At 40.3% G+C, this 17480-nt stretch overlaps 1 protein-coding gene across 4 annotated transcripts in view; it reads right to left on the reverse strand.

The window, feature by feature from the left end:
* Nucleotides 1-4073: 4073 nt before the first annotated feature.
* csnk1a1 (casein kinase 1, alpha 1) overlaps nt 4074-17480 on the reverse strand; it is a 28190-nt gene continuing 14783 nt past the window's right edge. For 2 of the 4 annotated variants that reach the window (XM_046405336.1, XM_046405333.1), the window contains 6 exons: nt 13360-13499; nt 11218-11296; nt 10693-10767; nt 10499-10605; nt 9761-9909; nt 4074-4838 (listed from right to left, as the gene is read on the reverse strand). In XM_046405336.1, coding sequence (XP_046261292.1) covers nt 4831-4838; nt 9761-9909; nt 10499-10605; nt 10693-10767; nt 11218-11296; nt 13360-13499 — 558 coding nt within the window. In that variant the 3' untranslated portion in view covers nt 4074-4830. Of the gene's footprint in view, nt 4839-9755; nt 9910-10498; nt 10606-10692; nt 10768-11217; nt 11297-13359; nt 13500-17480 lie in introns of those variants that run through there. The other 2 variants (XM_046405335.1, XM_046405334.1) reach the window with 2 other exon arrangements.

The raw sequence follows: 17480 nt of genomic DNA on the forward strand, positions 1-17480 counted from the left end.
AATGGATTACACAACAGGCAAAGTTTACATTATCAGACAGTCACAAATCTATCTGAAATCACATCAGGACAGAAAGGACACAATGAGGGCCCGAGTTCACAACAGAACACCAAAACCACCGGAAATAATCTCTTAATGAATCATATATATTATTATTTTCACCAGCAAAGAAATGAACAAAATGATTATAAATAAGATTACTTTTTTTAGTTTAAATCAGGCACAACTTCCAGAAATCTCTGGCAAACTGTTCAGCACTAAAACCCTCACACTTCGGGTCCGTTGGATGATCACGTCAAGGCGGCCTGAGCCAAATTTCAAGGCTTCGGCTGTGCTGCTGCCTGGAGGAAAGTGAGTGTTGAGATGACTGGGAGGACTGGACTCGTTTAGGCTAACATACACTTCAAGACACAACCAGGTTTTAGTGAGACAAGCTAAATCAATCTGATAATCTGATCCATGTTAACTCACAGCTCTGGAAGAGAGATTTGATGCCTCAGAGCATAATTTTAATTCTCCCATTTTTAACTGTGTGCAGTGAGTTTTACACAACATCTGACTGAAACAATCGAAGCGGTTGGGGGACAAACGGTCCCCATGGGACTTTGAAGGACAGAGAGGGGTGCAGGACTGCAGCTCTGCCACCTGCTCTCAACTCTGGGTTGTCATGGTTTCGATTTATTAAGAAACTGTCAGATTTCCAGATTTGAGAGCCGCTCCATCCAAAGCGGGGTGCGAGTCCTGAACAGACCAGGTCTGCCTGTTGCCCTCAAAACCTGCTGTGTTTGCTGGACACCACATGGACGCCCTGACAGGAGGACATACAGGGAAACAGCGACTCATTTGGAGGTGATGTTTAACAGCGAGTTGTTATGAACAAGCTAAAACAAAAGCTGTCTGTACAGACTGTTTAACACTCGGCTCCTGGCTCTTACTGGACAGACGACAGGAAGGACGGACACCAGCTCAGGTCTGCGTTTTCTTTCTAAACTTCGCTCAGTATTTTGTATTTGTCAGGAATATCATTTGGTCAACAGACATTCACGATTTGTTTCCAGTGAGATATGCTGCTGCTGCTCTAAAAAATTGTTGTGAATTTGTTCTGTTAATTTTGTGGTGCAGGTCACCTTGCAGCCAAAAGCTTCTGGGTTTGAATTCTGTGTGAGGTTGAAGTTCTGCATGTTCTCGCCAGATGTTTCCTCCAGCTGCCTCAGCTTCCTCCCACGGTCCAATGACATGCTGCTCGGGTTAACTGGCGACTGATTTTCCTGTAGGTGTGAATGTGAGCCTGAATGGCTGCTCGTCACCACAAGTGGAGACAGCACTCGTACAGCTGGCTGGTCGACGAGAACATTTTAGGTGGAATCCCTGAAACCACCGAAACAAGGACAGGGAGAGAAATGAATGCCTGAGCCACCCTTTCGTTGACGTTTACGATGGACTGCTGTGCCAAACGCTTGTTGTAAATGTGGGGTCAAGGCACAAATGTGTTCACACTCATGTCAGCAACGGATCAAAGTACAAAGATGAATGTGAACAGTCTAACTGCTTTTGCAAACTGAACATTTCCTGTCGTGGCTACTTCACAGAAAACTGACAAGGTGAGCACTGATCGATCCTGGTAACATCATACTGATAATCGAACCCCATAATCGGTGGGTCCACAATCACTCTATCCTGACTGTTTTCCACAGCCTCAAAAGAATTCTGGATGTTTCAATCAAACCAAGAACAACGGTGCATATTTTGACATATTCGGTATCTAAAACACATTCCCTAATAAAGACAGAAGCAGGAGTTATTATTGAACCGAACCATCTCAAGTCCCACATACAGCACAGAAAAGCTAAAACTTGTAGCACAGGTTATGCTTCGCTGCTTATTCTGTTAAGTCTTACAGCATCTGCAACATCTTTCAGTACGTGTGAACTTCCCCTCAGCTGTATTAACATTTATAATAACCACATGGTTGTTATGGACAGCCTGCTTTCTTTTTAACTAACACTGAGTGCTGCAGCACTTTATCTCAAACGCTCGGGCCTGACCGCCTGTGGCTCGGACCGAACCTCATTTGTATGCTGCTTTGGACCAACGCGCCTGACAAATGCATTCATTTAAGTGCAGTCTTCAAGTGTTGCAATTTGCGACATCCAACAGAAACGACGCATTTGCTATCTTACTGAAGAGCTGGTTAGGCAACTTCACCCGTGGAACTGTGTGTGTGTGTGTGTGTGTGCTGGAGAAACATTCAGCGTTACAGACACACAGAGTACTTGTACTTGCTTCACAGTGAGAGAAACAAGCAGCAAAGTGAGGACATTTCGTCTTGTCCTCATAATTTCAAAAGGCTGTTTAAAGGTTGTGATCTGGTTTTTAAGGGTTCGAGTTATGCTAAGGTTTGGGTGAGGACTGAGCATTTAGCTGTGAGTCAGACTAAAGGCCTGAGAAAAGCAACACACAGAAGTACACGATGTGTGTGTGTGTATTGCTTGGCCACTCCTTTCTGACAAAACATCTCACAGTTGCACAAGCTTACAGGCCTCGAGCGTGTGTGATGCTGTGTGGCGTAGGACAAGTTTTTACCTGCAGACACTTCCTCCAATGACACACACACCTATTTAAACGGTGAGAAATACACCTGCTGGGTGCGGTTTTGAAGTTTCAGTGACTTTCAGCATTGCCCAGGACATCGAAACTTGTACAGCTGCATTCTGAAGGATCCTCAAACTGCAATGAAAAAATGTTGGTAACCCACTTTCTCAGCAGCATTCACGAGTATCACACGTTGACAAGACATTTTCACATTTTAAACGACAAATCAGCACACATTTTTTCAGTACATGTCAAATGCTTTGTGTGTATTGTTTATTTTAAAGGCAGCATTTCATATTGAAAAACTGTTTGTGGATAAATACCTGCCTGATTTCCCCTAACCTCCAGAAATCCACACGCGTCTTATCGTTGCCACGTTTGCACCAACACGTTCCTGCGATTTTAATTACTACAGTTTAATGGTGAAAGGTTGAAATCTCAACTACTACTTTATGAACAGGTGCCTCACATGGAACTGCTTAAAATATTAAAATAAGACACCAACAGACTGGTTAGTGCAGTTTGTTTTACACACAAACTGAGACGTAGCAAAACAACACATGCGCCGTGTTCAGATGAAGTTCAACCTAATTCAACAAGTGTGAGCATTTGCGCTAACCATTTGCGCTTTTAAAGTTACACACTCTTTGCTTTGGCATGTTTCATCACAATTCTTTGCCAGTCTTGGGTCGAACCGTATTCAGACGAGTCTGTTTTGTCATCACTTCAGCTGGTTAGCAAACTTACCAAGCTGTGGCCTGGTGCACTGAACTCTCTGTGGACATTCAGCTGTTTCACATGGCTCTACCCACACCCAAACGTCTCATTTCTACAATTCTATTGACTTTAATAAAAATGAAACATGATCTTCATGTGCATGACATATTAAGCATTTAACCAAGAGCCTCACCTTGTGAACATTACTAACACACCATCACATACCACTTACTAACAAACATAATATTCCATTCAGACCACATTCGAAACAGATGGGGAAGCTGAACAAGTCCAGCATTTGATCCAATTGCACACGTCGTTGGCGCGAAGAGTTGAAAATGTGCTGCTGTGAGGGCCACACGCAGCAGCAGCAAACACCTTCCAGCTCTTAAACACATTTTCTTCAGGAAATGCAGTCTAGTTTATTCTTTTTGTTTTTTTAACTGAATGTTGTGAAGAATTCAAAGTCCACTGCTTGTTGTGAGGGTCAAGATGCATTAAGTCATTGTGTACAAAAGAAGTTATGACAGGCATACAACAGATTTAACAAGAGTGGTTTTAGATACTCTTAAAGAACTAAGACTAATTTATGCATTAATGTACTGTGACTATAACGTTCAGTGCTGCATGTGGATCAACTGAGTGTGATGCTTAAACAAAACCTTCATCACTTCATCAGCAGAGCTGAGCAGATTCAGACACAAGGCAAATCATACATTTCAGTTTTCATTGGGCAGGTTTGTGATAATGACTTGAGGTCTAAGTTATGTTACGTTTTTATTTGTATTTTTGAAGAAGACCATAGGTTTTACAACAGATTTAATAATAATAATAATTCAGAGCTCTAAAGAGAGAGGGAGAGAGCCAGAGAATCATTCTACCATCGACTGTTGGCATGAGCTGCGTATACTGCCAACAGACAAACTCTTAATCACCATAAGAAAACAAAAAGAAAACAAAAAATCCAACATTTCTGATTTTTTCGTAAATAACATCCAGGGTTGCATCAGTTATTTCATAAACAAAAAAGGGAGAACAGTTTTCAGGTTTACATGTTTTAACATTTGTTTGGTAAAAGGAGGGAGTGAAATAATGAAGGAGTGAAGGGGGTGGGATGCTTTGAGATGTTTCAACAGGGAGAGGAAATAAAACAGGGTCAGCTGACTATCGTCTTAACGTCAGTTTAAAAAAAAAAAAAAAAAAAGTCAACACTGAGAGGAGGACAGAGACAGGGATGGATGAGGGCAGGGATGTATGTGTGTCTGGGGGCAGGGGGCTACAGCCTCCACATCCAAAAACCTGCTTTTTCATTCTTTTTCTTTCGGAGTGCAGAGTTTTATTATATATACATATGAATATATAGATAACACAGCACAGTGTGTAAATCTATACATTTCCATTACATAGATAGTTATTATGGAAGGAGAGACACAGACTTTCTGTTTGTCGCTTGTCCAGGAAGAGAGACTTGTTGGTCCTGGTCACCAACGCTTCTGTAGCTCTGCTCAGGGCAGAGACCACTCAGAAACCTACAGACACACAGAGAAACAGGCAGCATAATTACCAGAGCGTTCAGGAAGTCACAGGCAGTGCTGTCACAGACACACTAGCAGCTTAAAGTTCGAGAGCAGGAGGCGGGCACTGAAGAGCAATGAACAACAGGAAAGGGAAGAATGGAAGATAAAGGGAGAAGGAAAGCCTCCTTCAGAGGTGCAGAGGTAAATCACGACGGGACATAGCCGTGTACAAATTCAGTTTTCTTCACTAAGCCAGTCTGAAATTCATTTCTCAGCAGCTAAAACACAATCTCTGTAGCTGTCTACTCAGGTCTACGACGAGGCGACTCTCTATTTGCTTAAAGTGCATTAGGATGTTTTCTTGAGTTGCCGTATGAAACAGCATGAAACCTTCTCCTGCCTACACACCGACGGAACAAAGGGTCCTGACCAAACGCACCAAAGGACAAAGTCAGATATCTGAGAGATTTTTTATTCTCTACCACAGATCATCATCTGCAAACACAATTACTCAAATTTGGGGTCAAACAAAGTCCTACCCCCCACCATCAAGTGTTTGACAACCCATTCACTGACAAAACGTCTGTTTGAGGACTACTGATCCTTTGCCAAGCATCACTTTGAGTCTGCAGATCATTTTTTGTTACCCTCAGTAGCAGCTTTAGTTCTTCCACTCTACACGCCCACTTGCACCTCTTTCTGCTTCTCTCTCACTGGATCTGCTGAGTGGACTTTCTTCATTGGCAGGATGTTTTATTAAGTTGCCCAAAAACAACTCACATCTGGGATTTTTTTTTTTTTTTTTCAACCATTCTGTTTTCACAACATCAGGTGAGCCCCATGTGGGGGAGGCAAGTCTCTTGAAGCCAAATTTAATCCCACTGACCAGGTGCACTTACAAGCTTAAAACAAACAAACAAACAAAAAAAACAAACAAACAGCAGAGAGGCTACACCACAATCAGTGCATGTAGAGGAGAACATCTCTTGTACTTCTCTGCAGAGCACGTGGGATTGCATTGAGACATGAAGGCAGATGGTCCGCTACTTAATCCACCATGGATGAAGCTGTTCAAACAAAAATATGCTAGAAGGGGTCGCCAAATAACACACTTCGGATGTTGTTAATAGTGTGACCATGTGCTGAGCATATGTGGTGAACACTGCTGATGCTGTCTCTGGCTGCCATAAATGAATACACAGAAAGCTCTGGAGATCTACATGTACTGCTGCAGGGAAAAAAAAAAACCCATCCACACAGCTATGGGTCCACAAGCAACTCAGCTCAGCATCCTCCCAGTGAACACAGGCACACAGACCGGGACCGGGGACAGCCTCTGAGACCGGCGGAGGCCAGTCTGATGACAGGGGATACAGTATTTAAGTGATTTATTCTGGGATCCTATGAGGACTGTGACTCAGCCAAAAAGACACAGCATCAGCATATGAGAGGTGTAAATAAGGTGTAATAAATTCACATTTGTTTTGACCAAAACAGAGGTGACTGTGAAAAGCCAAATAAGACAGTTTTGGTTTCATTTTATTTTGTCTAACTGGAATAAATTGTTTTACAATGACTTAACAAAGCAATAAAGCTTATCTTTGGTTGGTGAGCATAAACTTGAATTCAGGAGGTGTACTACTATATTTTTGTTTAGTAATTAAAACACACTATAGAGATAAAAGTATTGGGAGAGGGATGTTTTTCCACGAGTTGGCTTCTACTGCATGAATGGGCACAAATTGCCAGAGAAACACTCCAACATCTTGTGGAAGCTGCTACAGCGGCAAAGCATTGTGTATGGGAAAAATCAATAGGACTTAATTACGGAACCACGGACACCAAAAATAGCTCCTCTTCACAGCTCTATAAAAAGGCAAAGGTCTCAACAATTATCCCACGATACATCGACGACCAGCCTGTGAATCTGGGAGCTTACTTGTGTACAACTTTGCTCACCAAGCTGATTTAACTCTGAACTGACTTTGGCAGTCCAATCATAAACAAGAATTGCTATCCTTACCCTTCTTCCATTGGATACTAATGCAGTTTGTGAATTGTGTTTTGTAAAAGATTACTGTGGTTTGCAAAAGCTGATGGTGTTTTGTGTTTTCTGCGCTGTTAAGTGCTTTGTCTAAAGTTTCAGTGTTGCAGCTCAGGGCCAAAATAGCCAAAGCAAAGCAAACGTCAGTGTTTAAATGAAACTGGCTGTGAGAAACTTAACTGACACTTGAACTTTTCACGTAATATTATGCTGTCTACTTCTGTGTAAATTAGGGATGCACAACACCTTATGTCTGGCAATACCCAACATAATACGAGTGCAGAGTCATCGGTCTGGAATGATGTGTCGATTTAATGAGCAATAATGCAATGTCATTGATGCGGAGGGATAACATTGATCCATAATTATATTTTAGGTACACCAACTTCTATCGGTTCTTTGATGACTGACGGAATTAACAATGAACATTTTATCACACATAACTTCCACTTGCTGCCATTGTGAAAGGTTTTTTTATTTTGCTGGTCTTTGGTTTGGACCAGCTGCAGCAGAAAGAGTTTCGGGTCGGTTCAACGTAGCTGCAACAAAAAAGTTGTAAAATCTTTAAACTGGGTGAGTTCATAAATTCAATCTGATCATTTGATCTCAGATCAGAGCAGCCTGGAAAAAGTGTCCCAGTTTTTATATATGGCCAATAAAATCTGATGCATTATTCATAAAACAATCCAGCAACATACAACAATTAAAAGTTCCACAAAAAAAAGAAAAATAAACGGATCAAATTTATAAATGCACCTATAATAATCATCTGGCTATTTTTAATCAATAAGCTATCAATAGTCCATGTTTATGTTTAGTTAACTCCATGGATTGGCTACTGCACCAAGCATAAATAACCAAGCTAGCAGCAATAACAACTGAACTTTAAATCAGGCTGTTGAAAGCATTTCTCTGCCTGTACACGAGGTACCTTCACTTCATGTTCAGACGGATTGCTGGCGTTTCTGTCCTTACAGGCAAAAGATTTGTGGGATCAAGCACTGTTAGTGTCCACTCTGGTGAAGTGCAACACACACTTGATATTCGGACATGTATGTCAATAAATAAATAAATGCTGAGGTACTAATCGATACTAAAAACTAATCAATCCAAACAGTACCGTCTTTGCCTCATGCTGTTGACACACAGCTTCATGGAGCTCTGTGGCAGATGGGCAGGCACACAGGCCTTCCCCTCACTAGCAGCTCAACACCCACTGAGGTGGCCGAACATGGCAAGCGCTGCTGCTGAAGGGCCTTTGGGATCACGTTAAGTCAAAAATGAAAAAACTTTCAAAGTATTTTGTATACAAGGCAAACAAACAGGGAAAGGCTAAGGATGTGGATGAACCGATATGCAAACATTGCTGCAAAGTGGTGGTGACAAATCAAGTAGCACAACAAACGTAGCAAAGCATCTCTATATGAAAAATTTTTTAGAGGTCAGAAAATGTTAACCTGGCCAGCACACACACCCACGCGAGCCATATAACTATTTGTAATTAGCCGACTGACACGTTAACTGCCTACTGTGTTATCATTAAGGTAGTGGCTTGCAATTTTTAATAATAAAATGATAACGTAAATGTGGGTGCTCGGTAGCAAACGCATCTGTCACGTCTGTCAGAGATGTTAACGAACAGTGTTACTTTAACAAGATATCACAATTGCACATGTCTGAAAAGTGTTATGTTTCTCTTTAAGTTCCAGACTGAAGCTGAGAAAAGTCAGCCAGCAACTGGACAGACACAGCGTCAGCTTAGCCTAAGAACTAGTTGATCAGCAACGAAAATATGGTACAAACTATGGTGCCTGTGCTTCTGGACAGGTAGAAAATATTATTCATATTTCTAAAATACTTGTCATGTATACCTTACAGTTATATTAGTATATTTCTTTGCACTATGTCAACCCAAAAATAATACTGTCACTGACATTACTGTTTGTGCTCTTCTTTATTTAAAAAAGTGCATGGCTCTTAATTTTTTGTCATTTTATACTCTCATACACCAGCCAATAGCAATGACCCTGTCAGCACTGGATATCCTGATGGTCATTATTCTTTGGTGTTAATAATAAACATGATTATTGGCAAACTGACCCCTGAAACATAGTACAGATGAGAAAAACTTATTTTCTAATTAAAACCTGTGTGGGGGAAACCACAGGTTTTTGAGCCATATACTGCCCTTTCATTTTTCCCTGATTGTGATCATCTGCTTACAGTGGCATCACAAGTACACCCTGTACTCCAGTCCTGAGGGACCGACATCCTATTGGCTGTAGTTCCTAATGGGTGAGAGCTAGTCTTCATCTTCTTGAAACCAGGTGTAGATCATTAACGTCGCAGTGAAGTTAGGAAAGGAAAACAACTGTTATAAAAGGAGGGAAAATGAAGATCGTTTCAACAGTGTCCAATTTGGAAAAGGAATGTTAATAAAGACAGACTGCAGAAGAATTATAGGTGTGTGATCAGAGCAAGTTGGCTGGCATTACAGCGGTGTTACAACGGAGAGAGCCCGTTGTCCAGCCCCAACAAAGGAACAGAAAATCATGGCAGCAAAGTTAGTAGTCAAATTCCCCAAGGACGTCTTTGCTTTTGCAAGACAGACCAATTGTTTCAGATTGTTTTATTTTGGATTTTCTGATCTTTTAGGTTGCCTCCTCAAACTTGTAATGCTGTCTGGCTTCATCATTCCAACAGCTTTATTTGCTTTTGATTTACAATTTGGTGTTTTTACTTTTTTTTTTTTTTTTTAAAAAAAAAAAAAGGGGCACTGGGCTCTGGCTTAGGAAATAAAACAATATTTGATAGCCCTAAATACAATACTAAATGACTATATGAGCAATTGGTGTCTGTAAAAAACGTCGCTTGGCTGTTTGCTACTAACCTTTCATGTTAGGCTTGGGTTTGTCAGTTTGCTTGCCTGTGGGGGTTTGTGCCTGCTGGCCCTGGCCCCCGGAGGAGGCTCCCTGCTGGGCTGCTTTCTGTTTCAGCATGGTCCAGTCAAATGTGTAGTCATACTGGTGGTTCAGAGTCCTAAAACACACAGAAAAACATTATCTATACAGCAAAGGCATACAGGGGTGAAGACGAAGGAAGGAGGAAAAAACAGAAACATATTCCAAGACAGTGATTACATACAAATCAGTAAGTCACATCTGTATGCTTAATGTAGCTTTGTCCATGTATTTGTACTTCAGATATACCTCAGAACAACAGGAAAAAAACAACTGAAGGTGTGACAAAAGAAAAATTACAACATTCAAAAGCAGTTTTACGTAACTATTCTACTGATGAGAAAAAAAAATGTTAATATAAGTAATGAAATCAGCAACAAAAGTCAGAACCTACGAGAACGCGTGCTACTGGTGCTAATGTGAATGACTGACACCAGTATAAGTAAATGTTAATGGATTAAACATTAATTAGTTGTAACTGATAGTCATCAAGAAGGCACAAGCGATGGACTGGAGCACTCCATAAAATATTCCACTTGCCAAAACTGTCCTTAAATTTGAGTTCATTTTGTGAAGTAGTACAGAGAAGACAGACCTCAATCAGCAGTGGCATCAAAACTGGCAACTACAAAAATTGTCTTTTGGCATAAGTGAGTATGTGTGTTTACCTGAAGAGGATGCGGAACAGCTGGCGCAGGTACATGTAGTCTGGAGCCTCCTCAAAGCGCAAGCCACGGCAGTAGTTCAGATACATGGCAAACTCTGCTGGGAAACCCTGGGAATATGTATTCATACACGTGAGTTGTGTGGATGAGAAATAAGATAGCTTTCACTTCACTGCCTCCAGTAAATATATTCCTACCTTACAGAGAACCTCAACGGGGGTGGACATCTTCTTCTCCGAAATCTTCTCATACTTCTGCTTCTTTGTGGCAGCCTTTCAAACAGAAAAAAACAACAATACTAACTGGCACTGAAACATCTTTTTAAACCCTCTGACACTGACAGTAGCTTTAATAATAAATTCAATATTTGAGTTATTATTTCTGCTGCATAATCAACAACCATTTGGCACCACAGTTCACCTGTTGCTCTTGTAGTAACTGGCATTAACGCTACTACTCTGTAGTATAAAATTCAATTTTCATGTCCATTAAAATGACTTATTTTGGGCATCCACATATTACAGCTCACTAACCCGAGTATTACTGCCCTCTGTGCTTGACATGTCAAATGGAACACTGACCTTAGTTAAATCACAAACTCTCTAAAAGTTTTAGTTCATTTAACTCCAAACACCAGTAGCATAGTATAGTACAGTAACAACAATATTCCATATAACAAAAACAGAATGAGGAAAACCATTCACTGGCACAGTTATTCATACCTTCAATCCCTGCCATGGTAGACTGGTTCTGTTGAAGTACATCAGCACATAGCCTAGCGACTCCATGTCATCACGGCGACTGCAAACAATGTTTGTTGGTGAGTACACAAGTATGGCATCACTGTCTCACTGACATAAAAAAATAATGTTCAGTAGATATTTCATTTATAACCGTCATGCAAATTGAAAAAGCATGTCTTGGTCAGAACAGGATAGAGCGGAACTCCAACACATTCCAGTAAAACCCACTCAAGCCTTGCTTGCGTTGCTCTGCTCATTAGCAAAACCAGGTTCTATGATCTCGAATCCCAAGTCCAAAAGCATTTTAATCATGTGCTAAGCTTTTCAAAACCTTCAGCTGAGAATGTTATTTCCATTAAACTGAAAACAACTGAAATTATTAAAATTGCTAAGTATTGCAACTTTTTCAATACCACATGTAAAACAATGTCTACAATTGACAGTATCAAAATAAACTAATTAAAATTATACACATGTCCACATCGTTCCATAGACTTGGCTCCATCACAACATCCCAGATCAATTTACTGCACTTGATGGGCAGATCTTGGTCAGAGTAGAGCTGCAAAATGTACTGCCAACTCTTTTGATGGTCAATCCTTTTCATTTTTTGTGCAAATAAATCAAACAAAATGTGCTGGTTCTAGCATCTTAAATTTAAAAATGTGCTTATTTTCTTTGTCAAGCATGACAGTAAATGAGTATTTGAGTTTTGGACTGTTGGTTGGACAAAAGGAAATTGGAATACGTCACTTTGTGCTCTGGGAAGTTGTGATGACCAGTTTTCACAATTTTGACATTTTATAGACTTCAACAAATTACTTGCGAAAATAACCAAAAGGATAATCGATAACAAAATTAATCTTTTATCACCCTAGTTCAGAGCTGACAGAACACACTCTTGTTTACTTCAATGATGTTTGGCGCTCAAATGTAGTCAAAGTGGATGGACAATGCTTCCAAGATGGTGGGTTTTAGTCTCAAGATAGGCCATAATATGTTCGCAGTTATCCCCGTACCCCCATTTCGTGGACAGATAAAACTACAGCAGCTCTAAAGGACTGTTTTGAATGTTCAGACTGGCACATATTTAGAAAATGCCACCAACTAGGAGAATCACATCAATCTTGAGAAATATACATCAATATACACACAACGTTGCAGTGACCACAAAGACAATAAAAGCATTCCCCAAACAGAAAGCCTTTATGAATGGAGAGATGTTAGCCCTATCCAGAGCCAAATAATCATTCAGGTGACAGATGTATACAATGTCTTCAAAGGAGGACTGAAAGCTGGCACTGAGGAGTCAAAGCAGAGGCTGAAAACTGAGACAATAACACCTTCAAATGTACAGTTTCTGTCAAGAGATCCAGACCATCACAGGCTATCAAAGCAGCTTTCACCTGCTGCAAGACAACCACAAATATCTCTGTATCAAAGAAGTCCGCAGAGTCTCGTCTTAACGACCACAGTCCCCTGGCACTCATCTCACTCTCATTAAGTGAAGCAGACCAAAGACACACACCCCTGTCTACATCCGAGGAGCAGGGCGGGACAGTATGGTATTAGGTTTGTGCCAATACAATCAAACAGAACGTAATAAATATCAAACAAAAATAAGACTTTGAAAGAGAATAAAATTCACTCAAAAAATTTAAAAAATAATGTTCTTTTGTTCAATATGTATTTTCTTGTTTGATCATAACTGCACAAATCCAAGTCGATACACTCTCCATGCTGGTAAAGAAACTTCAAAAACAAATGCACAACAAATAATCAGAAACCATCCTGACTGGAGAAATCAAGAATTGTGATGCACACGGCCCTGGACCAGAAGGCCCTGGAGACCAGGCCGGTCACCCTTTTACAGCCTGGCCAGTGAAAATTATCTGCTGCCATACCCCCAGGAAACAGAATAGCTTTTTTCCTCAGGCTGTGAGTCTAAACAATTTGTCCACCATGCTTCACCATGATTTATCATTTTTGTTTGAAGAGTACCATAAAGGGACAACTAGCAGCCCTATGTTGATAACTGAACTGTGTACTCTAACAAAGCAGAAGGAAAGTAGTTTTCTTTGTTGTCATCTTTAAGAATCAAAAACTTATGTGAGCACAGACCTTTGTTCAATGCCCAGGTGTGCATTGATGGAGGCATAGCGTGCTGTGCCTGTCAGGTTCTTGTCTTCTCTGTAGGGGATGTGCTGTCGAGTTCGGTTGTCTCGGTACTTCTTCGCCAAACCAAAGTCAATAAGGAACAACTGACAGAGAGGGAGAGAACACATGGTGGTTATCAGTTAGTTAGTAAGTTAGTAAGTTACAGCCCACAAAACAGTGACAAAAATCCTGAAGTTAAATTAAAACCAAGATCTCACAAAATTACTTCAACATATTTTCTTCATTTTAGACACAGAAAATCAGTACCGCTGCAAAACACAAAGGTTAAAAACAGTATGTAAAAAATGAAGACATCCTTGTGATAACATTAGTATGTGTAATGTCACTAAAAAATGAAGCCATTTCTCTTAGCTTCAATGTTGTAACAGTACTTAAGATTGCAAAACTTGCCAACTTCTAATATGAAAGAAACAGTTTTTACCTTCATTATTATTGCATAATTATTATACAAAGAACTGTATATTTCATTATTGTAAAGTGTGCAAAATTGTGATTATCGTCATTATGTGTTCTGGTTATATTCTTGTGTTTTATGTGCATCTGTGAGTGTGCATAAAGCAAGAAATCATTAAAAAAAGCAAATAACAGCAACAGCATTATTAATAATTACAGCTACAGGCGGCAATTAAAGGGTTCAAGAACTTTTGCACTCAAATTAATGCTGCCAGTGGCAACAAACAGGTTTCACTTCATCTGGTTAATTCTGTGACAACAATCACACACTTGTATCATCATCACAATGCATGTAGCATTTCAATAACTGATAATAACTAGTCTATGTACATTACAGACGTTTGAATTCTTGTTTCCTAATTGAAAATAATAATGAGCACTCAAAGACTGGAACTGCAACATACACTGATCAGCCATAACAGTGTGACCACTGACAGATGAAATAAATAACACCGATTATCTCGTTACAGAGGCACTGGGGTGGGATATATTAAGTTGGTGTATTGGGAAAAAAAAAAATCAGCCAGCGTAGGGATTTGAGAAACTCTGGCATGGGCCAAATTGTGATAGCTAGATGAGGGGGTTAGAGCATCTCCAAAAAAGAAAGGTGTCAAAACACACAGTGCATCCCAGTTTGTTGTGAATGGGGCTGTGTAGACCGGTCAGGGTGTTCATGCTGACCCGGGTCCACTGACAAAAGTGCCATGTGAGCGTAAGAGCTTGACCATGTAGCAATGGAAGAAGGTGACCTGTTCTGATCAATCATGTTTTCTTTTACATTGTGTGAAGGGTCAGATGCATGTGTGTTGCTTATATGGGAAAGACTTGACACCATGATGTATTATGGGGAGACGACAAGTCAACAGAAGCAGTGTGATGCTTTGGGCAGTGTTCTTCTGGGAAACCTTGGGTCCTCTTTCAGCAGGATAATGTGCCTCGCCACACTGCCAAAATGGTGCAGGAATGGTTTGAGGAAGACAACAATGAATTTGAGGTGTTGACTTGGCCTCCCAATTCTCCAGATCTCAGTCCAGTCTGGCATCTGTCGGATGTGCTGGAAAAACAAGACCGATCTATAAAGGCCCCACTTCACCGTTTACGGGACTTAAACGATCTTCTACCGAAAGTTTGATCCCAGAGAGCGTACAGGCGATATGTCAGGGCTGTTTTGGGGTGGGGTCATACTTAGTGTTAGGCGAGTGGAAATAATGTTATGGCTGATCAGCGTAGTTAGATTGTTTTCAATCCCTTGACCTTTGCAGCCCCAGAAAAGACGACTTACTACTACACCATACGGGAGACGGACTTTCCTCACATCTTCTCACAAGCTGAGGTGTTGACATTACATTATCAAAATTGGCCTTATTGTCTGTTTAAACTTGTGAGTGTGAATATACATCTATATATCTATACATAGATATATACACACACTCACATAGATATAAAAATCGTTATTCAGCTGCTTTTGGGTGTTTTATAACAAAGTTTGGTGACTTCCTGCTTTACCTAAACCATAAAACTGCTCTTGTGTGGTGACAAAGCTGCACACAGAAGTACCTGAATTCAACACATATCTCACCAAAGTTTTATTTCATTACCATCTGCAGTACAAGTGTTCTGATTGTTAACAGTATGTGCCATGTTGTTTGCCAATGGTAACAGTAGAGGAGAACATCTACAAAATTATGGCCCACATCAAGGCCTTCTATGGTAATTCAGTTAAATTATAAATATTGGTCTGGCATCCTGCACAGAAGCAGAAAGCTGTAAACTTCAAGGTAAAAACTGTCAGGTTTTGTCAAAGGGAACATAACCAAAAATGAAACAAAAGTTGTGAAGTTCCTTATCCAGAAACACTATGCATTACTGAAGAGAAATCATACAGAAAAAGGTACACAGAGAAGAACCTACTGCTCACCGTCAATAAAACCAAGGAGCCGATCGGTGATTTTATAGAAAAAAGAAACAAAGACACAACCCCCTATCTACATCAGTGAGGCCGAGGTGGAGCGGGTGAAAAATCTCAAATTCCTGGGAATTAACATCACAAAGAACCTGTTAGGGGCAACACAGATCTCCACACCAGGTAAAAAGCTCATAAACAACCACAATTAAAAAAGGTTAACTTCTATAGAGGAGCAATAGAGAGCATCTTGACCGGAAACATCAGAATCAGAATTTCTTTATTTATCCCTGAAGGGAGATCAGAAACTGGCAAGGTTTGTGTATGGCTCAGGACAGGAGGGCTCTGCAGTGGATGGATAAAACCACATAGAACATCACTGGTATGCACTGGCCCAGCATGTGATTGTTGAGGTCCCTGCACAGAGTCCAAAAGATCCTAACAGACACCGCCGAACACAGCCAGAGCCTGGTCAACCTACTGCTGTCTGATTAAGTATCTGCTGCTGTGCCACCTGAGCACTTTACTCTTCAGGGTGTGATACTCAATTCATCCTCCACACCCCACGTTTGAAAAGTTTTTTTAGCATAGGGAACTATAGCTTTAGTTTCATTATACAATCTTGTGTCGCATAATGACAATTAAATTAATCTTAAATTTCTGTTTACACACTGAACGCATCACAACATGGAAACTATGACCTTACTGCCACTTTGCACAATAAATAGAAACTCTTTGACTATAGAGATCACAATGCGCTACATCCAAATTGTGACCACACCAGACAATCTAAAATAGCAGATTACACATATCGCGTTTTGACATTCTGGTAAAATCTGAAACTGTGGGTGTGAATAGGCTGCATTTCTGAGATTTTACCAGAATCATAATTTATTTATTTATGCATTTTTAGATGCACATCCTGCTCCGTGCACCTAAAATACAACACAGGTTGTCCATTATCTTTTACAATTATCAAATTACTCACTGCTTATTATGCAAGCTGTTTCAGGAAAGTGCGTACCTATCTGCATTTTCAGTGTACACTTGTAGATGGTTTCAAGCAAAGGTGTTGTGCTTCTCGTTTAAGCACTGGTACGAACCTATGACTCGCATGCATACAAACGCACAGTTAAGTTGAGGGCTTTTTTGATTATGTAACCAACGTACCTACATCTGCAAGTTCAAATAGGTTATCAACTATAACTGACCACATGAAGAAATGTTACACTGAGTTTATGAATTGTCTCATTATTTTGAGACTGTGATGAGATGATGTAGTTGTAATTTGCATGACATTAAGGAACATAGGCCAAAAAACAAGTAGTTTCTGTTTTGGATAACTTAATTTACTAACTCGTGCCAAACAAATGACGCCACTTTGCATACACCCATTCCCAGTTTCAGTGCATGCAGATAATTAAGATCAAGCCTATCTAGTAGGCAAGGCTGTGAAACATACCATAGTTAAGCAAGATTTCAGCTCCTGCTGGCATATTAGATGCAGCACAAGCTGTCCAAGTTAAACAAGCTGGCTTTGTAATGTTTATTCCTCACAAATAATGAAACTGTCAGAAGACGTGTGATGAATTGTCCGATGAATGACAGGAATGTTCTGCTGCTTTTTAACCTTTACTGGTTAACATTACCTGCCTACCTAACATTACCTCTGTGTATATCATAAATGCTTACTGCTAACCAGCTTTCT

This window comes from Scatophagus argus, chromosome 12 (genome assembly GCF_020382885.2).
Source record: "Scatophagus argus isolate fScaArg1 chromosome 12, fScaArg1.pri, whole genome shotgun sequence".
Taxonomy (NCBI): domain Eukaryota; kingdom Metazoa; phylum Chordata; class Actinopteri; family Scatophagidae; genus Scatophagus; species Scatophagus argus.